General features: G+C 37.7%; 2 protein-coding genes across 2 annotated transcripts in view; one reads left to right on the top strand and one right to left on the bottom strand.

Annotated features, from left to right (window-relative positions):
- Positions 1-1,130, bottom strand: part of LOC135475678 (apoptotic chromatin condensation inducer in the nucleus-like) — a 30,633-nt gene extending 29,503 nt beyond the window's left edge. The window contains exons 1-2 of the mRNA XM_064755607.1: positions 1,101-1,130; positions 760-906 (exon numbers count right to left, since the gene is read on the bottom strand). Of these exons, the coding sequence (XP_064611677.1) occupies positions 760-906; positions 1,101-1,130 (177 nt within the window). The remainder of the gene's footprint in view (positions 1-759; positions 907-1,100) is intronic.
- Positions 1,110-21,338, top strand: LOC135474957 (VPS9 domain-containing protein 1-like). Its single transcript, XM_064754661.1, has 14 exons — positions 1,110-1,276; positions 7,331-7,403; positions 7,695-7,787; positions 8,447-8,672; positions 10,093-10,201; positions 12,376-12,438; positions 12,727-12,779; positions 13,617-13,704; positions 14,129-14,214; positions 14,545-15,477; positions 16,385-16,596; positions 16,824-16,908; positions 17,893-17,997; positions 18,594-21,338. Exons 1-14 carry the CDS (start codon positions 1,202-1,204, stop codon positions 18,688-18,690), a joined length of 2,298 nt encoding a protein of 765 aa, XP_064610731.1. The 5' UTR covers positions 1,110-1,201; the 3' UTR covers positions 18,691-21,338.
- Positions 21,339-22,617: the final 1,279 nt, after the last annotated feature.

Raw genomic sequence — 22,617 nt, 5'->3', positions numbered from 1 at the left:
CGAGCACAACTGTTCTGCTGTTTAGCTCCTTGACCAAATCTGGCCGGGCAAACAGGGACAACAGGGCAGACAGCCCACTTCCCAGGCCAGTATTTGTGGTTGTCAATTCCTTTTGACCTGTCCAAGAAATGGGTCTGAAATTATATTAAATCACGATGTATTATATATTTATGGATAGCTTGAACTGTGCTCTTTTTTGCTTGATAGATGGTGAATTTTAAAGTTATGGTTTTTGTCACATGGTAAAGTGACTTCAATTCTTTGAAGATTTAACTTCTCACACTGAACATCTGACAACAGGCTCAATGACTAACAAAAGGATCAACCTATTCTTCACAACTGCCAATAGATGTCCAGCCAGTAGTTTCTCTGTTGCAGACACACATGAGTAGCTGACCTCTCTCAGGTCTGGACAAACTCGTTTCATCTGCTATTCTGGTCTGCTCGCTGCTTTGCTACTTCGAACTGTTGCTCACACAGACGTTTATAAAAAGCTGGGTTTTCAATGATCTGGCGCAATAGCAGCTGTCAAGTAACCAAAAGAGCAGCTTCAGCTTTACTGCCACCGTCCAGGAACCATACAATTACAAGGATCGAAGTAGAATAAGAAGGAGAGACATACAGCTTTTACAAGGTACTCTACATGCAACAGTAGGTGTTGTTGTTGTTTCTTTACAAAATAAATGCCTGCCAACAACAACGACTTAACAGTTCACCCTAAGATACGATATCGGCGACGATCGCAATAAATCAACTTACCGTTTTTAGTCTTTCGGATAACTGTGACTTGCTGCCACTTTTGACAACCCTCGCTTGTCGAGCTCTTTCTTCAGATCGACCACACGTAGGTCTGAAAGTGCGCGCCCGTCCACCAAAATTTCCTCGTCCGCCATCTTTGACGCTAACCTACAATTAATCTCTAAACTACCATCCTCATATAGTGCTTAATGCGGCGAGATTTCCATCATAGATTATTCTGTAGTATGCAGTAATATACCCTTCATGCATAACATTTGATTTCACCTAAATATAAATTGCTTATACACTTTTAGGCTTTTAAAAGATTTTGTGCCTTAGCTATATTTCGACCTTGACCTCGCTGTCAGTCTCTCCTGCATCTCATGTGGCATGTGGTTAGGAGGAAGAAAAATTTCGATCAGCCAGATCTTCAGGGGAAGCAGCCTGACTACAAACTGTCAAGATGGAGAAGAGCTTGGCAATGGTTATGAAGAACGCCTCCACGGCGATATACCTTGATAGTGAAAACAGGCTTGTGGTACGTACACGTGTATTGTTGTCATGTTGACTGGCATAGATCCAATAGTTGAACGACCGGAGGGTCACACAATGAGCGGTATGATAGTACTTAATAATTAATCACTATCAGTTTGAGTAAACCTAACCTTCATATTGATATTATTTTCTGAAGATATCAGTGGGTAACACAAATGTATACACCTGTGTTGAACGCGGACATACCACATTTACCAGTGTGTTTCTCAGACTTCAAAGTAAATATATTTCTTCGTGTTAAATTCAGTTTTGATACCCAGGTGTTTTGATGAAATACCACTTGTGAGATTTCACATATAATTTGAGACAGGCTCCTTATTTGTGGATACCATTACGAGGGAGTTGATGTATGTAGAGTAACATGTAGTTCTAGAACTTAGTACGTCGTCTGTTTTAATAACCACACGAGCCCTGCAATTAAAAAGAGGCTGTTCATGGTTAATAGGATGGCTTTGCATTCTAGAATAATCTTAAACATAATTTATTCAGATTTTCAGATGAAGATATAATGCAAGGCCATGTTAAACATGTTACATGAACAATAAGTAAAGTGGCTCCATCCAGTTGGTCATTTTTGTTGAATTTTCATGCTTACATGAGTGGCATCATCCATATAAGGAGTCAACACATTGTTGATCTCTTTCGCGTTGACCATTAATAGCAAGGAATATGACTTCTGCTCTAGTTTATACAAGTAATTACCAGTTCGCAATAATTTTTATGTCTAGAACATATAAACCCTAATTCTTTAACTTTTTCGCACATGAAAGACCAACTTTCAGTCAGATTTCTGCACCTTTTTAATTTGATTTTGATGACAAAACTACATTGGCTGGGATTGTCAATTTCAGGGTGATTACCAGCTACCTGCAGCCTGTTGCTTTAGCCAAGCAAAATTTTAAACTGGTACACGTACTGGTCTGCTTTGACCAAAGCTCCCATTTTACTTAATTTAGTTCTCTATTATGTATCTGGCTATTTTGACCAAAGCTCCTTTTTTTAAATAATTTAGTTCTTCGTCAGGTAGCTGGCTACTGTGACCAAAACCCCCTTTTTACATAATTTAGTTCTCTGCCAGGTAGCTGGCTATTTTGACCAAAGCTCCTGTGTTACTTAATTTAGTTCTCTGCCAGGTAGCTGGCTATTTTGACCAAAGCTCATGTTTTATATAATTTAGATGTCTGCCAGATAGCTGGCTAATGTGCCCAAATCTCCTATTTTACTTAATTCAGTTCTCTGCCAGGTAGTTGGCTATTTTGACCAAAGCTCCCCTTTTACTTAATTCAGTTCTCTGCCAGGTAGTTGGCTTTTTTGACCAAAGCTCCCCTTTTACTTAATTCAGTTCTCTGTCAGGTAGTTGGCTATTTTGACCAAATCTCCCGTTTTACATAATTTAGATCTCTGCCAGATAGCTGGCTAATGTGCCCAACGCTCCTATTTTACTTAATTCAGATTTCTGCCAGGTAGCTGGCTATTTTGACCAAAGCTGCCATTTTACTTAATTTAGTACTCTGTCAGGTAGCTGGCTATTTTGACCAAAGCTCCTGTATAATTTAGTTCTCTGCCAGGTAGCTGGCTATTTTGACCAAAGCTCCTGTTTTACACAATTTAGATCTCTGCCAGATAGCTGGCTAATGTGCCCAACGCTCCTATTTTACTTAATTCAGTTCTCTGCCAGGTAGTTGGCTATTTTGAGCAAAACTCCCGTTTTACTTAATTGAGTTCTCTGCCAGGTATCTGACTACTGTGACCAAAGCTCTTATTTTACTTAATTTAGTTCTCTGTCAGGTAGCTGGCTATTTTTACCAAATCTCCCATTTTACTTAATTTAGTTCTCTGTCAGGTAGCTGGCTATTTTTACCAAAGTTCCTTTTTTGCTTAAATTAGTTCAACATCTTTTTCCATCGGTGCCTTCCACTCAGGAAGATAATGAAATCCCAGTTGCATGTTGTGTTGTATTGGGTGTGTGCGCGCACGCGCTAAAGTACATGTCGTAAATAACCTAAAATTTTGTCCATGACTAAGTTGGTAATTTTGGCTGATTTTGATTTTGGTTTTATAAAGGTGTTATTTATTTGGAAGGTAGGGTAATATCCTCTTGGGAATATTTAAATTTCGGCACCAAAAGCACACAATCCAGCTTCATTCACCGATAAAAGAGATTGCCATGGTAGAAGTGAGAAATTCTTTAAACAATGATCAAATAGAATAAGTACCCCAATTCTTCAAACTTTTCAGTTGCCTCTACAACCAGTGTTTTGAAACATTCTGAGATAACTGTGGTTTGTAGAGAATTAATATGCGCACTATTATGAAGCTTGCATCTTTATTGATACAAACAAATCATATTTAGCATCAGTTTCTTAATAATTATATGCATATATTCCACTGGAAAATGTGCTTGATTGGTTGAAAAGGTTGAAGATTTACAGTATGTATTTTGGGTGAGTGGTTCTGAATTTATACATGTACCTCATATGTCACATGCAGAAATAACTGCTGTGACAATTTGCATTGATCTATTGAGCAGCAGTGTGTATTTATATCAAACAGATATCACTGAGGTATGCCTCAGTTAAACCATACCAGGTGAACCTGTTTATGACAGCTGTAACAGTGCAGCTAATCCAGTACTGAATACCTCACCATTGATCTGTTAGCTTATTGCGTGATCCTTTTCAGGACATTAATTGGTAGTGTTGAATTTCATGCGTAAATTAAATTGCTTCATTTCATCGCAGTTAGGTGTAAGACTTATATGTATCACTATTGTAGTTCATGGAATGATAGTTGACAAGATCAGATGTTACAATGTGATTTTTAGCAGCTGGTGTATAATTTATAACTTTTAATTTAAAAAAAAGAAACTCTAATATTTGAAACTAAATTTTAATTTATAGAATTAATTTCTCTTTATTTGTTGTTGTTGTTGCTGTTGACAAATTTGATTGTATCTATCATGGCGACATATGTTGACCACAGAGATATCCTTTATAATTACTAAATATGTTTTATACCTTATTTATAGCTTGAGTCACTTGGTGAAATATTGTTCATGCTGAATGAAAGGTTTATTACAAGCAGCATTGTAGGCCCTTGTGTCCAACGTGGAATGTCATGCCTGTTAAAACAAAATGGTGGATTAAGGTGAATGATCTAAATGAGCTACTAGTATGTACTCATGACCAGTTACTCATTTTGCTTGATTTTGAGAGTGCTCCTGGTCTTAGAAATGTATTTGGAGGTCTGTGTGGGAGGTATATGCTCATGTAGGATGGCATCCTACTAGACAAAATGTTCAGAATCAAAGGTGACAATTTTATGACATTTATTTGCCTAGAGATTCAAATTCACTTTGTCTGGGGCCAAATTTTTGGGGAATTTAGTGTACTGTGTATAAATACCAGAATGCATGCTAATAATAAATTATACTTCTCAAGACTCTAACTGTGTTTAATAAGAATTTAGCATCTAGATCGGTGTTAACACATGTTAAACAAGGGCATTACATTTAAGATATGTTCACATCCTACTATTTAAGGTTTATTAAAGGAGATCAAGAGTACTGTGGCAACTCCAGCAAGTTATGTAAGATGATACATCAGATTTAGTATTTTGGTTTCATGGAAACCATTTTCAAGAATGGAAAGGGCTTTTTTGAGTGGCCACAATATAGGGTTGTTCACTGGCATATGGTGTAGGGTTTGTCTGTGGATAAGAATACAGTGTTTGTTAGTTGTAAAAACATTTTTTTGTTGTTGTTCTCCTCATTGTAGCCAACTGAACTTATCCTTAGTTGTGAAGGGCAACATTCGTTGTAAATTAATAGTATCCTAAATAGTTCAGTAAACAGCAACTGTTAATCTGCCTACTTTTCCCAACATTGTGGGAACATTCTTCACAGAAAGATAAAACCATTTACACTAACTTTATTTTAGGAAGAGTCCACCTGTTCAAACTAGGTCTCTGTCATAGTTTCTCGTGACCAAGCCCTTTGCAGGGTCTATGGTTAAAAGAAAATACAACTAAAGGATATGACGTTAGCTCTTCAAAAACATTTCTTTTGTCACTCAATGTTCTCATGCAACCAGTCATCAAGTTCATATTAATACAGCAATAATATTTTGAGAAATCAAAAAGAAAGAAAATAAAATCCGTTGAAACTAGAACTAACCAATCAAATGCCAACATACAGCTGTGAAAACAAAATTTTCCTCATGACATAGATTTTGTATGATATGAATAATTGAAAGGTTTATTGATGCGATGACTTCTTCAGTTTAGTATTAGCGTGCTAGCATCCACTCAGGTATACATGGATACGCACCTGTTAAATCTTGAGACAGCCAGATTGTTGTTCAGCTTTATAATTTATGGTTGAAGTCTTCAGCCTTTTTTTTTTTTTTTTTTTTTTGCTTAACTGCCAGCAGTTAAATCATGACTCTGCTATCTCTAGGAGAAGAATACAGTTGCAGACAAGAACAGTTTTTACTTTAGGGCTAATATCAAACTTTAGTATTTGAAGGGCTCTGTGTGTGAGAACACTGTTAAAGCTATCTTGTTCTTCTTCATCATCCGTTTAATAGCCTTTGCTGATTTACTGTATTTATAGTGGATTTTACAGTATGTGATTCGTCTTTAAGCTCAGTCAGGTTTGTGTTGCTGTACTTTTACAGTTAAATTAAGATACACCTACTTTAGTGTCAATATAATTTGTTTTTATAAAAGAAAGTATAAGTGATAAGTGTAGTATAGAAAGCAGCTTTTTTGATTTTGTGGATAAGTGTACATGTATATAATGCTACAGTTAAACTGCTCAGTTACACATCGATGGATTTGTAATTTCGATAATGTTTTGCCTCTCTTATTCTCAAGTGTTAGATCTTAATTCATGTACATGTATACGGATATGCTCTACGCATAAAAATGACACAGGAAATGTTTTTACTGGTTATTGTACTCATGTTATGTAACCACTTAACATATATACCAGTATGTATGAGTCTGTCAGGGATTACGCACAGCGGCCTCAAAACTCGCTAAATTAAGCCAGATAGCATACATGTATATGTATTATATGTACGCACGCAGGTAGATCTGTATCGTGGTTGATTTGATGTCGTGCTCGCAAGCTCTTGCTACGTCTTTCTCAGCCTGCTAACACATTAAGCTAAGTTGCATGTCTTTATCTTCATCAGTTTTTGCAACAGAATGATATGCACATGTATGGGCATAAAAGCAACATTGTCTACTAACTTGCACATGCAGTTTCAGTGCTTTATAACACTTTGAAAGGAGACCGAATGGCCGAGAGGTTAGCGTAGTAATGCACTCAGTGATTCAGGAGTGGCTCGCCAGGTTCAAGTCCACTTCATGATGACTTTCAGTCTGGGCATACATGGGAAGTTCTGCAAGCAGCCTCCAATTTCCTCCAACCATAATGCTGGCTGCCGTTGTATTTAAGTAAAATATTCTTTAGTATGGCGTAAAACACTATTAGTGTTAGTGAATAGGTTAAAAGTTAGTGAATAAACAAACATTGTAGAAAACGTGTATGTGTGGGCATATGCGAGTACAATTTACTCACAAACTCTGTATTTGTTCAAAAATTTATCATGTTTGCAAGATGTTTATTCAAGCATGTCCTGGAGGCATGATTCTGTGTAGACTGATTAACGTAGACTTTCTGTGAAGCCCTGATATTGGAAAACTGTCCAGTGTAATTTTGTTTCTGAAGTGAAAATATAGATGTGCTTAAAAAGTTGCTCTTTCATGTTTTTTTTTTTTTGTTTGTTTTTAATTTAGGATGTGCTGACTGTATGTTGAGGTATAAATATCTATTTATTTGCTCTTCCAAACAAACTGTCCTGATGTGTACCAGTGACAGATTTGTACCTGTAATTTCAGTATAATGAAAGATCCTTCCAAATTATGTGCAAACATAATGTTGTGTGGTCAGCAGATGTATGATAGTGTTACAAGTGTAGCATTGTTATCTGCCTTGATTTATCCGGGTTTATTCTATTGTCTTTGTCAGGAGGCCTATGTCCAGTATTTACAGTGTCTCTCCAGCATAGCCACACAGCTGCTGGAAAATGCCACAGAAATTGGTATGTACATGTAAGCTCTTTCTTGATGACTGAATGATTGGGTTTTAAATACTGATGCCTCATTAGTTGTATTTCAGGGAAATCATGGCAACAGTGTTTGACAGTTTCTTGGTGACTAAATTAAGTACGATTTAAAAGTAATATTTACCTAAAAGTATGGTTTGCATTTTAAACATAAAAAACGTGGTAGACATATGTATATACATGTATGTACAGTGACACACATTTCACGTGAAATGTTGCTGTGGAATGTTGCAGAGACTGACTTGTTCTATGTTGTTGTTGTTGTAGGTTATGAGCTGGTTGCCAGCAAACCCATCCAGAAGTATGTCCAGCTAGGGCAGCAATGTATGGAAAGGATCGGTATTATCCTGGACAAACTAGGTACCAGTTACACAAAGACTTCCTGCAGATTTAAGGCAAAATGATGCCTTACAGATTCAGAGTAACTTTAAATATGTACATTAAGACCTTAGCAAATCCCACCACTTGCATAGTGTACAGCACACGTTTTGACACAGTTATGGACAACCTACAACCTAACTTATAGGCCATGTTTTACTCCTTCACATGCTTATCTCTGCATGTCAGTAGTATGGTGAAACATCTGCATAAAGCTGATTTGACTTCCACCATAAGTTTGCAAGAGTAATGGGATTTTGCAAGTTAAGGGTAACAGATTGCAGAAAGGCATGAGACTCACAATAGATTGCATAAACGACAGTTGTACCTCTTCATTATTATTTACGTTTATTCTGAAATGCATTTTAACATAAAGGTCGCCGGTTACTTGTAAACACATATAAAGGAAAGGAGGAGGATTTGTTTTCCGACATCAGCTCATAACTGGTGAGCACAACATAAAGTGACAGGCCTTCTTGCAGTCTGTTACCACAATTTTGTACTCACAAAATTCTGTGGCTCTGGTGAGATTTCCACAGAACTGAAATGTGGCTTATTTTGGAGTAAGTGTTTGACACAGGCAGAAAGCACTGCCCAGGGATCACAAGAACAACTGTAATCGTTCACGTGTACATTTTCAGGCGAGAATCCCACACGCAGCCAAAGAAAGAAGTCTGATGCGTTCAACACAGAGACAGAAATCCTCAACACCTTGTCCGGGATTCCAGGCTCTGTTTCCACCGCGTCTAACCCGGTGGCAGTGATCTCGGGGGCCCAAATCCTCCAACCTGCCATTGTTAACTCTGCAGAGGATGTCTACCTAATCTCCACACCCCCACTGGTGGACTCCACGGGATCCTACCGCAAGTACGTGTCCTAGGGTTTGTCACTAGGTTTAGTACTACTGGTTCTTTGTGCAGATGTTGAAGCACTTGATGGCTTTGGCTGAAGATTCACGCTCTCTAAAAGTCAGCCGGTCCCAAACCGCTACGTAATGCTGTAATCTGTGTTAATGTGTTTAAGTCTGTTGATTCGAACTCATGAACCTAGCCTATCATTACAACCAGCAGTCCTGTGAACTACCTATGTGATTCCTTGTTTCAGACTTGTGCTCATTGGTCCTATGGAACTAGCCTATCATTACAACCAGCAGCTCCTGAGTCCTGTGAACTACCTATATGTTTCCTTGTTTCAGACCTGTACTCATTGGTCCTATGGAACAAGCCTTTCATAACAACGAGCAGCTCCTGAGTCCTGTGAACTACCTTTATGATTCCTTATTTTAGACCTGTGCTCATTGGTCCTGTGGAACTAGCCTAGCGTTACAACTAGCAGCTCCTGAGTCCTGTGAACTACCTTTATGATTCCTTGTTTCAGACCTGTACTCATTGGTCATATGGAACTAGCCTATCGTTACAACCAGCAGCTTCTGAGTCCAGTGAACTACCTTTATGATTCCTTGTTTCAGACCTGTGCTCATTGGTCCTGTGGAACTAGCCTAGCATTACAACTAGCAGCTCCTGAGTCCTGTGAACTACCTTTATGATTCCTTGTTTCAGACCTGTACTCATTGGTCCTATGGAACTAGCCTATCGTTACAACCAGCAGCTTCTGAGTCCTGTGAACTACCTTTACGATTCCTTGTTTCAGACCTGTGCTCATTGGTCCTATGGAACTAGCCTATCGTTACAACCAGCAGCTCCTGAGTCCAGTGAACTACCTTTACGATTCCTTGTTTCAGACCTGTGCTCATCGGTCCTATGGAACAAGCCTATCATTACAAACAGCAGCTCCTGAGTCCTGTGAACTACCTTTACGATTCCTTGTTTCAGACCTGTGCTCATTGGTCCTATGGAACTAGCCTATCGTTACAACCAGCAGCTTCTGAGTCCAGTGAACTACCTTTATGATTCCTTGTTTCAGACCTGTGCTCATCGGTCCTATGGAACAAGCCTATCATTACAAACAGCAGCTCCTGAGTCCTGTGAACTACCTTTATGATTCCTTGTTTCAGACCTGTGCTCATTGGTCCTATGGAACTAGCCTATCGTTACAACCAGCAGCTTCTTAGTCCTGTGAACTACCTGTATGATTCCTTGTTTCAGACCTTTACTCATTGGTCTTATGGAACTAGCCTGTCGTTACAACCAGCAGCTTCTGTGTCCTGTGAACTACTTTATTGATTCCTTGTTTCAGACCTGTACTCATTGGTTCTATGGAACTAGCCTATCGTTACAACCAGCAGCTTCTGAGTCCTGTGAACTACCTTTACGATTCCTTGTTTCAGACCTGTACTCATTGGTCCTATGGAACTAGCCTATCGTTACAACCAGCAACTACTGAATGCCTACAGATCCAGAACGGCCAGAATGAATCATGCTGCCGCCTCCACACTCGTATGTACACAGTTAACCTGTCAGATGTGGCAGTCTTTTTTCTCAGGACTTATTTCAGAATTTTGAGTCCACAAAATTAGAATAAAAGTCACTCAGTTTTCCAAAAATGTATTTGCCTAAAGTTTGACCTGTGAAAATGCCCAGAAGCAGTAGATAAAGGTCTTCAAATGATACATTCGATGCCAACACTTTTTCAGTTTTTCTGATAGGAAATAAAATCAAATTTCACAAAACTCTAGTGGTATGATGAATCCATGAGAATCAAGCAAAATGTGTAACTTAAGAAAAGCTGAACATTAAGTGAAATGCAGTAATTAGAGTAGGGTGAGGTATACTTAAGTATTTCTTGACTTCTATGATTTTGAACTTCATTTTGCACAGCCATTCCTATTTTGGAGACATAACCAGATAATATTGCAGCTGTATTTCCTCAACCTTGTTTATTTTGGCAAACCGAAAGTGCTGCTGTGCATAAACTCAGTATAATAAGATATATGGTACTGTATTTCTCCTATAGTTGAGCATTTTCAAGAGATACATTTTGTTTGATACTGATTGATTTATCCACGTTATGGAGCCACTTAAGGAGGTTTTATTTGATGATGTTTGATTAATTTCTTTCCAGAAAAACTTAAGTGTTGGTATCAGAAGTATAATTGTTCAGGCCTTTGTGATCAGAAAGTGCATTTTTGCATAACTGACTTCAGGTGAATATTGTACTCTCTGTAAAGCTATGGGATCGACCAGCCAAGTCATTGTTTCCTTGTGTAACAAGGTTGGACAAAATGAGGATATCAATTAAAAAAGCATCTTTTATTCTCAGTTGTAACTAGGTCGAAACATTTTCTGAAGATAAATATTTTGACATGTCTTTGAAATTTCTGTTATGTAATTTTATTCTCTGAAAGAACTGTTGTTCTTTTGTGATGAATTTGTTGCTAAATATTGTATCTAGCAAAAAATTAGATTTGTGTTTACCTTGATATGGAGTAGTTTGACTACACTCAAAATGAATAGGAAAATAGTGAATCTTCTCTACCTGTTTGATTTAGTTTATTTGATTTGATTGGTGTTATATGTCGTGGTTTGAATATTGTTGGGCTTTTGGTAACTATACTGTTCCCATTATGAAATAGTGTCATTGTAAATGATATACGTTAATGATCCTGATATTAAGAAGCATGAATTATCCATGCTTGAGTTGTCAACAGGTGCCCTGAGTCACCTGCTACTAAGCTGCTACATGGAAGTTCATTTACAGGTGTACAATTGTTGGTGTAAATGGCTTGAGGTTACTTGCCTTTGTGATTTAAGCGGAGAGTGAAAGAAATCTGGAGCATGGTGACATCTGGATTGAATGTAACAACGGGTCTAGAAGTTCAATCGCTCCTAGTTGAAATGCAGTTCTTCCATGTCCATTAGTTCTCATTTTCAAGCAGCTTGCACTCATGGATTCACTGAAGTTAAAGCAGTTTTGTATTGATATTGTGATCTTGTGTTGTATTAGATCTAAGTTAACCTAATGAGAGTATGCTGTTTAAAAGGATTAGCCATAAATTCCAAGCATTCCAACCTACTAAACCTGCTGAACATAGGTAAAAACAGATTTTGACAAAAGCAACATCTGTTCCTCTCGTCCACACAGGTTTGTCACAGGTTTGTCAACTAATTTATCTGTAGTTGAGTTAAGTGTTGTTATCACTCTGGGCCTCCCTGACCTTGTGGTGAGCATGCTATCACAGCAGAATGACCCAGGAGCCTCTCACCAATGTGATCGCCGTGAGTTCAAGTCCAGCTCATGCAGGCTTCCTCTGTGGTCTTACATGGAAAGGTCTGCCAGCAATCTTTGGATGGTCTTGGGCTTCCTCCCATTTTCGGCTGGATTTCTTCGCACCAAAATGCTGGCTGCCATCGTGTATGGCGTAAAACTCAACATTTGTGCAGTCTCGTTGAACATCACTTGTCTTTGATCATTATGATGTGCATACCTGTTCATCACATTTGGGAAATTTTGTCAGTGACTTCTCAAAGGTCCGTGGTTTAATTGTGGGTAATTTTGGAGTATGGGTTTATTAAAAGTAACTATCCATTTTAGCGATAACAAAATAAATGAAACCCCTAACATGAAGTGAATTACATTTTTAACGTTCTTTTTTTTTCTGTTTTTTTGGCAGAACTTAACAGTGCAAAGAAAGATGGCGGAAAACTTAGCTATTGCAAAACGACAGGAAGCTGCTGTATCCTTTCTAATAACGATTTGATAGTACATAGTTTTAAATACCAAATCTATTAGCCTTATATGGGTTAATGTTTATGTGCTGCTCCTTTACATCTCGGAAATGAACTGAAATTGACCACCTTGGGACTTCCTTCGTTTTTGCTCAGAACTAAGGAATAAGGGAATGGCACTGAGCAGTCGTATTTTGCTTTGATGTGACTGGGTTGGGTGTATTATCTGAATTAAGTTTTTGACATTGTGGTCCAGTAAGTCAGTTATTTATTGTATCCTTGACCTGGGCATTCAGCTAGAGAAGAAGATGAAAGAGAGACAGCAGCGTTTAGAGGAGCAGGCCACCAGGTGAGTGTGTTAAGTCAGGTGCATGTAGTAGTGCTTATCGCCTGTCTAATACCTCGCTGATGTGAAGTATTGACTTAAATGTGAGGCTAATGGTTTTTGAGTTCATCTATCTTGTTGCTTGTGTGCAGATTCATCACAAAGAATATTTTGTCGAAAGCTTTGAAAGTATTTTACATTTATATTTGACATGAATGCGTTCTGACTTGAATGGCATGTTGGACATCCATGTATGTTTTGTATTTGTGCTGTAGGTGAATTTCTATCTCTCATATGTGATACGTACTTGTAATATAGGCGGTTTTCTATCCCTTGATATGTGATGTGAATTTGTGATGTTGGAGGTTCCTGCCCCTGATATATGATATGTATTTGTGAAGTAGGAGGTTCCTATCCCTGATATGGGATTTGTATTTGTGATGTGTATTTGTGAAGTAGGAGGTTCCTATCCCTGATATGTGATTTGTATTTGTGATGTGTATTTGTGATGTTGGAGGTTCCTGCCCCTGATATGTGATATGTATTTGTGAAGTAGAAGGTTCCAATCCCTGATATGTGATTTGTATTTGTGATGTTTATTTGTGAAGTAGGAGGTTCCAATCCCTGATATGTGATTTGTATTTGTGATGTGTATTTGTGAAGTAGGAGGTTCCTATCCCTGATATGTGATTTTGTATTTGTGATGTGTATTTGTGAAGTAGGAGGTTCCTGCCCCTGATATGTGATATGTATTTGTGAAGTAGGAGGCTCCTATCCCTTATATTTGATGTGTATTTGTTATGTGTATTTGTGAAGTAGGAGGTTCCTATCCCTGATATGTGATGTGTATTTGTTATGTAGGAGGTTTTCTGTCCCAACTGGCATGTCTAAGAAGGAGCAGGAACAGAGACAGACATACAAACAGATCCTGGCTTATGAGCAGGATATGGTAAGTGCTGCATTTAATTCTGTGCCATAAGTCACAAGTTACTACATTTTTTTCTGTTGAGTAAATTTCAGTATATTGAATTTGACACTTTGAGAAAAAATGGTTCAGCATCACATGAGGAATATATTGCTGTTGAACAGGCAAATGGTAGAGAAACTGTGTATTGTTGTTTTCTGAAGAACACATTTGATGTCCCATAAAATGATTTCATTGATAGGTCTAGCTCTGTCCCATTCGGTTTCCTTCATTTAGTTTTGACCCATTGAATCATGTTTCTCTCACGGAGGAATTCTTGATTTGGCATCAGGTTGTTTCTCAGAAATATGTTTGTATGGTTTTTATGTCATTACATAGATTACTGTTGACTGCTGAATAGAAGGTAAAAAAGTTTGATTAACTTGAATCATTGTAATTGTTTGTTCAGAAATGGCTGGCAGAATGGAGAAGGAAACTGGATGAAAACCCTACTGATGAAGTTTTAATCCACCAGCTGATAACAGAGATCCTCAAGTATGACTGTGTTTTGTTTTAGTTGTGATTTTTTACAGGTAATTCGAGGCTAGGGAATACACAAATCCTCACCATGACTAATTACAGAACAAGCATTTTCTCAAACTTTTCAAAATAATTTGTTTTATTGAATATTTACTTTGTGTTTGCCTTCGTTTTTTGGATATAGCTAATAATCTGACAGCTCAGATCAATATGAGGCATGTATTGTCAGTTGTTTTTTTGTTTTTTTTGTTTATAAAGATTTTTTTTTATTTTCCTAATTATCAGATTGGTTAATATTGTTTTGTGTGTTAATTGCTGATAAGCATGAATGTTTTTGTGTAACAGATGTGCCGATCATCCCCTGACGCTCCTTATAAAGAAGTACCAGTACAAGCTCTGCCAGGCTCTGTCTCCACTGGTGGTCAAGAAGATAGGAGAACTGGAAGATGTGAGGGTGTCCATTGATGAAACAGAGAAAAATGTACCAAATATATCAGAATTACTATCTGCAGCCGCAAGGGGAAGTAACTCTAATTCTTCTCCAAACGTGAATAACAGCACCTCTGAGTCAGACAGTAAGAAAAGTGTGCAGAAAGATAGCAAGTCAAGGGAGATAACTGATGATGATGATGCTGTAAATGACAAAGTCACAGATAAGGGAGAAAAAGAAGGGAAAAGAGAAGGTGGAAATGGTGATGTCAAGGATGGAGGAGTAAAAGGTCGTGGTTCAGAGATCATGACCCCCACTGACGTTTGCAACCAGATTAAAGACGATTTAGAAACAGCCATTGCCAAAGGGGATGATTTAACGGACAAGTTAAAGTCTGAACGTAAAATTCTCACTAAAATGGCTTCCAAATCCATGGAAAAGTCAGTGGAGGATTATGAAGATGAAATCTCCAATGAAATTTGGGGAGATGATGAAGAGGTAGGAGATATTGGTGAATTAAAATCCCCATCAAATGAGAACGGTGACACTAAGCCGAGATCGGACTCCATGGGGAGTACAGAGTCTGTGGACTCACACACGCAGAAGTGGCAGTCTCTGTACAGCCAGTCTGAGGACAGTCAGAGCTTAGACTCAATGAAGAACGAGGCATATGCTCGCCATCTCAAGTGGATCTCACAGGACGTGCACTCTTACATGGAGGAGATTCAGGTGATGTTTATCGTAGCCTATGAGAAGTTAGATTCACTTGTGGGACGGGATCAGTGCCAGGCTTCCTTGGAGGAACCCTTCTTCAAGCCTATCTGGGCTCATCTGCTGGCTCTTTTCAGGTAATAGTCTATCAAAAGTGAAATCTGCTACCTTACCAAAATGTACTTATTCCACCACTAATTACAAAGGGACAAAGCTCTTCTTTTCTGTCCTGGCAGTCAGTGATGAAGAATCATTTAAACCATCACTAACAAAATTTTAATTCTGGATTGGTTTTTAGCCCAAATCGAACTTACCACAAATCTTCAACCTTTTCAATCATTAAAGCACTATTTTCAGTGGAATTTAGGTGTACATTTATTACCAAAGTAACACTAAAAATGATTTCTTTGTGTCATTATTATTAAAAGATGCAAGCTTCATGAAACTGTGCAAATTATTTCTCTACACTTTGTAGTTCTCTCAGAATGCTTCAAAATATTGCTTGCAGAGTTGGTTAGAGAGGTTGAATTAGAGTATGTACAAAATACCATTCAAATCTTGAATCTCCATTCAAAAAGTAACTTTTTCCTTAAAAGTTGCTGACTAACAGCAAGTTACATGTTGAATGACACTCACTAGCTAAGACCTAGCCTAGACAGAGGTAATTATGATCCCAGAACCGGTTTGTCCCTCTGACCACTAGACAGTGCTAGTGCTCCAAATGACAAATTTGGAACACCACTGTTTGCATGTAATTGATGCTAACAAGTGATTGGTCTTCTTATGTGATAGCCTTCACTCCTCAGATGACAAATGGTAAATCAGGAACTTTTACAATTTTAGCCTAGCTCCAAGCACACAAAACTTGACCTGGCTATTGTTCGACAAAGTTATCATATCTTAAAGGGATACAGAACCAATTCTGATTAGCTGATGTGAAAGAAAGTCCAGGCTATGCCTCGCCTATGCTGAATTTTAGGTATCCTGCATGCATTCAAGCGTGACCATTTTCTATTGTATAACACCACTTCTTTATGTAACCAGACTGGCAAACTTGCCAAAGGAACATGCTTTGGCGGAAGTGATGTCAAAGTACCACAGTGTTTCACCCAAGGATGTTGGTGTTCGTCCCAAACTCTGTCTGACACTGCCCCCTGGTGAGAACGAGGAGAACTACCTTCCCTATCGCCCAGCGATTACAGAGCTAAGGAGAGTTTCAGATTCTTTCAGTCCCCTTAATAAACTGGAGTGTTTAGGTGAGAACACTCTAAATGCATTTTTGAAACATTTTTTAGGAGATGTTTAGCCATCCTGCGGTTGATACTTCAGTCCTTAATCTTCTTCTGATACATGTGTAAAATATTGGGTACATTTAGCATGAGATGCTAAATGAGATTGTCTGTATTACTATCTGTTGTTCATTTTGATATTACATGTGACTATTTTCTGTCTGTCTGATTTCACCTATCTGATTGTCTTACAGTGCGTGTCTCAAAATGTGCATGTCAGTGTGTAGAGGAGTATTACAAAAATACAGCCAAAGACAGCTCCAAGAAACAGCCAAATATGTAAGAATTTGTCTTTATCTGTTTGCCTATCTGTTTTTCCCCAAAAATCTGCCTCGTTTGTCTGTTGTATACAGATGGTTATTTCCTGTTTTTTTTTTCACGTGTACATTAATGATTGCAGTCATCAAAAAAATGCCTAATTAGATCAGTAAATACATGTAAGTACCAAAACTTATGATATAAGTCATCAATTCCTTCCAGAAAGGTGTTACAATTTAATATAAGGCGTGTTAATTTTATCTCGAGGACTACTGTTTTATGTGTGGCTTCCCTTCTATAAATAAAGGTATATGTAATATAATTGTTGTCAACAAATAGGTCAAAATAGATGCTGGATTTGTTTTATTATGTTGGTATTTTTCTATGCATAAGAATCTCACAGCGTACACTAAGATAACTTTTTTGTGGATAAATGCATTCATTATCAGCTTGTCTATACAAAGTACTGGCATAGCTAAGGTCAGATCCCGGCTCAGTAACCATGACAGCAATCTTAAGATAATTATTAGGGGTGGTATCTTAAAAAGTACTGCATGTATTGAGCTCAGGGTGTAGTCACATGAGGAGGATGTTCCATCATTGATGCCCTGCATGTGTGTTAATTACAGTAAATTACCAACTTTATGTCCTCCTTTTCCCTTTTTGTACATTACAGTCATGGTTAAGGTAAATGTTGAAATACAGTGCTGCCTCAATAATTACAGACACTGGCTAATTGAGACACAATTGAAGTAAGCGGGTAGGTCATATAAGTCTTCCGTGAAGCGCTCACAGCAGGTGATATCGATGTGCCAGCTGGCCCAGCTTTGGTGTGGTGTCATGTCTAGTGTCATTGGCAGGGTGATGAATGGTTAGTGTGGTGTCATGTCTAGTGTCATTGGCAGGGTGATGAATGGTTAGTGTGGTGTCATGTCTGGTGTCATTGGCTTTTTCAACTTTATTTCCTAACTAAATGCTCTGTGTGTTATGATTGTGTCCCATCAGAGGCGCAGATGACCTTCTCCCAATCCTAACCTACGTGATCATCCGTAGTCGTCTCCCTCAGGTTGTGTCAGAGTGCCAGGCCATGGAAGAGTTCATCCATGAAGGGTAGGTTTTCTAGAATTTGTCAGCTATTCAAGCTGCTATACTGTAATTCTCCAATCCTTAACCCATGTTGGCAGCATGTCTATTCAAGCATATTCTGAAGGCATTATTCTGTGTATACTGAAAAAATTATAATTTTTGAGAAGCCCTGAAGCTGGTCAACCCAACCAATGTAGTTTGTGTCCAAAGTCAAATCAAACAGGTGAACAAATTGCAATGGAATAGATATTATACAGACTGTTAAGCACTAAATTTCTTCTCAGTCACGTGTTAAAATGATTTAATTATTTATTTCATTGATGTTTTATACTGTACTCAAGAATATTTCACTTATATGATGGAAATCATCTGCAGGTTGCTGACAGACCTTCCCACATATTCTACAGTGGAATCTGGCATAAGCTGGTCATGAACCCCCAGCGACCACAGTGATGAGAAGTCCTTGAGTCATTGTGTTTGGAAGGATCTCTTGAAATGAGGGTTGACACTTTCTTGTGTCTGATGTTTACATTTTTTGCATATTTTGTTAGAATTATTAAAATAAGACTGTAGACAGAATAATATAGAAAAATAATACTGTGCTTATGTGATTCTTTCAGGTATTTAATGGGAGAGGAAGGTTACTGTCTGACGTCTGTACAAACTGCGATAAACTACATTGTGTCTATCCACAAGAGAGCAATTGCAAAGCAGTGATTGGATGATCGGTTTAATGTAGCTCTGATATAACAGGTGTCCTATCATTTAGGTACATTGGTTGTGCTTTTTCATGAAATACAGCATAGTTTGGCAAAGCACTACTGTGTGGGATGTTCCATGCACTGTAACATAATTGTGTTAACATTGTCAGCCACTCAAATTTAAGTCTGTGATTTGTGAGAATAATATTTCTAGGCATGACATAATTTATAGATAGTGAGAAAATGAATTTCATACTCTGAGGATTGCTAAAAAGTAACTATGCTTTATGTCTACAGGATTCAATTTGAAATTCTTTTACATGTATTTTATGTAATTTAAAAGTGATTTCCATTGTTAGACTTTTAAAAGCACAAAAGAAATATTTTTATCACTCTGGAATAATATTTTGAGGTCCATTTAGCTGCTCTAGTAGTTGTGGTTTTCTCCCCTGGCTGTTTCTCACAACCTTGATGATTTATGGGACAAATCAAATGATCATTTTAAATATTATGTCATTGAGGCCTTTTTAAATGTTATGCTATTCTCATCCTAGAATAGGACGTTTGATAGTAGAAATGTTAAGAGGAGATAACAATCTTGTTGAAGGAAAACCATTGCAATTGGCAAATAAATAAGTTGTGTTACCTCTAGGGTCATAAAAACATTAAAAAACCATCAGAAAGAAACACAAGAATCTCACGTTAAAAATCTTGTGATGCCGGAGATAGATAGGGCATAATTTATTTATTATGTTGAAAAAAAGAGATATTATGTAAGTTTCATAGGAAACAGCAAAGATCACTATTTTGTACGCTGTTATAAAAGGGAGATAATATGATTATTACAGATTTTTAGATAAATACAGATGGTTGTAGATTCTGTTTTACTACCAAAGATTTTTAATGATGTGGCAAAGCCTGGATATTCCAACCTGTCATGGGACCATTGATAAAAGTTTGTTATTCATAGAGTTTATCTGAAATCTGAGAATTCGGCAAAAAGCAGAATTCAGCAGTTGTTTCAAGACATTGAATTAATATCTTATAATCAACACTGAAACATACTTGATGTTTTAGGGTTTGGTTACAAGTCTGACACTGCTGCTCAGTGGCTAGAGTGCCTGCAGTGATTGTAGCTGACCAGTCACCAGTGATCAGACCTAAGGCCGGTCAGGTCTCAGACTGTTAAAATGATAGTTTGGTGCTTTTTGATTAAATGCTTAGCATATGAATAAACACCGCTCACCCATTATTGAAGTGCAGTTATGAGTGGTTGGTGTGGTGTCATGTCTAGTGTCATTGGCAGAGTGATGAATGGTTAGTGTGGTGTCATGTCTAGTGTCATTGGCAGAGTGATGAATGGTTAGTGTGGTGTCATGTCTAGTGTCATTGGCATGGAGCTACATCTACACAGTGTTGTGATTTGTCTTAAATATTTAACAAAGCTGTGTTAACACCCAAGCAAACAACGACCACAAAGGTACATGTCAGAGATAGTCATACATTACTCATTCAGTGTTGTGCTTCTCAATTTTTCTACATATACTCACTACGGTGCTGTGTTTTTGTCTAGTTTTTAGGTGCGACAGCATTTACTGACATGTGCAAGTACAGGTACGAGCATAATATTCAGGAGACATACTGTCTTTGTAAATGTAGTATTTCGAAAATGTAGGTGCTGTTAAATGAGATGAACAGTTTATCAGTAACACTAAGTTCTCTGATAGGGAAACAGTCCCCTACATTGGTTTTGAATAGTGTATAAAACTAGGAAATTAGAGGATTTTGTCTTAAAGCTCTAATGCATTCTTCCAATTAGCTTGGTGCTCTTTTCTTAATACCTTGGACATGTATCAGCAAAACAACTTTAATAGTTTGGTCCCAAAGAATTTTTGACATTCAGCAGCTTTATACTGTTTGTATGCCTACAAGTGTATGTTATGAGCGAGCATAAATATAAGAGAAGCACTACCGTGCTTGGCACTCATCACTGTTGATCAATAAAATATGACTGGTTGGCCCGGGGTCAGTATAAGGTGACTGGGTGTGGTGTCATATCTGGTATCTTCAGCACAGTACGTCAGTGACAGCAGCACTTTGGCAGCATTGGCTCGCCCTCCCACCAGACAGTATAACAGTATAATATGTACACACACCAATAAATGACTCCTCATCATATGACTGAAAAATTAAGTAGGATATAAAATCCCAAGCGTACATACATATCAACATGTGAACAGAAGAGCTCAAAAGTAAGAATCTCTGGACCAACCATGTGCAGTCCTGGTGTCCCCATTTTCTGGACATGCAGCTTTAGTTAACCCAGTTAACCCGGGTCAAGTCAATATTTTGGTGCCCATCTTCGGGAGATTTTCACATCTTTGGTGGCAGGAACTTCCATGCCCATAAATATCTACAAACCTTTTGTTGGCCAAAAAAAAGAACTTTGTTATAGCATGCGGTACAAACTTGAGAAATTGATAAGAGCAAAAAATGGAGCATCCATTTCATGGGATAAACTCTGTTTCTGGATCAGGCCAATCAAATGGAAGGTTATGCACTTCAACTTTAAATGTTGAATGTTGCAATGTTATTTTAGGATGGACCTGCAGCTGTGGTTATGAAACCATCTGACCTTTCCCAGTTGCCAGATAAGAATAGTGGGAGGGGGGGGGGGGAGTTATTGGGGCGCACTACTTTGGCCTGATAAGAGGTTTTGACTTTAGGCTCTTCTATAATTAATAATTTAGATTTACTTCTTTAACACCAAGGTACTTGTAAACTTGAAAAAGTTATTTGAGTGATCTCATTCTTTTATCTCTTCAAATGATAACAAATGTGATGTATGTTAGTACATGTATATGGACCATAATATTTACAAGTTAACCACATTTTCAAGGTATCATTTCAACATACATTATGTATCATCTGGTTTTATGTTTAGTGGAACATACAAAATAATTATGTCAGAAAGATTATATACAAGTGACAATGTAAATATTACATATTTGCAACTCTGGAGGACACCAACTTGTGCTTTGTCTTTGTCAAAATTTGCCTTGTCATTAACATGTAGAAAAGCTTTTTTGTTCAAAACACTTCACTGCTATTTCAGGAATACTTCCTTAAGGTACATGTGTACTCAGACCAAAAGTTCAAAATAATGGATTGATTCACAATAATTCGCCCAACATTTTTTTTTATTATTGTTCAACTCTTCCACCAGCTTCTGCCTTCTTTTCCCACCTCAATGCTGGCCACCATCGTGTAAGTGAAATATTCTTAAGCACGGTGTAAAACTCTAATCAAATAATTAAATAAATTTATTCAGCTGACTAACTTCAAACCTGTCCAATATTTGATAGGAGCATAACCAAAATACAGGCTAAACACTAAAGAACTGTCCAACTTCATTTCCTCTGCAGTGGGGTGAAACCAGCTCAAATTATCAAGGGTGTGGGAGAAAAAATATCAGTTTTTGCCTTTTAATAGCCTTCAAAAAAAATCTGTGCAGGGTAAGTTTGATGGGTTTATGCTACTGTTCACACTGGAAAATGAGAACCTCCGTTTGGCAGTTTTTGTACAAAACGGTTTACAAATTTCTTGCATTTTTCATATCCCACCTAGGTTTATTTATCCTTTTGTACGAAAGGGGGAGAAGAAGATTCTGAACTGGGTTTGAAGCGGTGAATGACTTTTTAGTATTACTTATCACCAGTATGTAAACTTCAGAATAGCATGACCTCCAGACTGACATCTTAAACTTACTAAATCTGCAAAGTATTCTCTGTGTAGTGTCGGAAGAAGATTTTGTTGTTTTCCTTTATACATGTAGTGGTAAATTATCTTTTACCAGGGAGAAACAGTACTGGTGTTCTCTATTGGTCAACCGGTATTGTGGCCACCTGAGCCAATGATTATGTTGGTGAAAAATTATATATGC

This window comes from Liolophura sinensis, chromosome 9 (assembly GCF_032854445.1).
Source record: "Liolophura sinensis isolate JHLJ2023 chromosome 9, CUHK_Ljap_v2, whole genome shotgun sequence".
NCBI classification, from domain to species: domain Eukaryota; kingdom Metazoa; phylum Mollusca; class Polyplacophora; order Chitonida; family Chitonidae; genus Liolophura; species Liolophura sinensis.
Note: the sequence above shows the minus strand (reverse complement) of the source record. Positions and strands in the feature narration are given on the sequence as shown.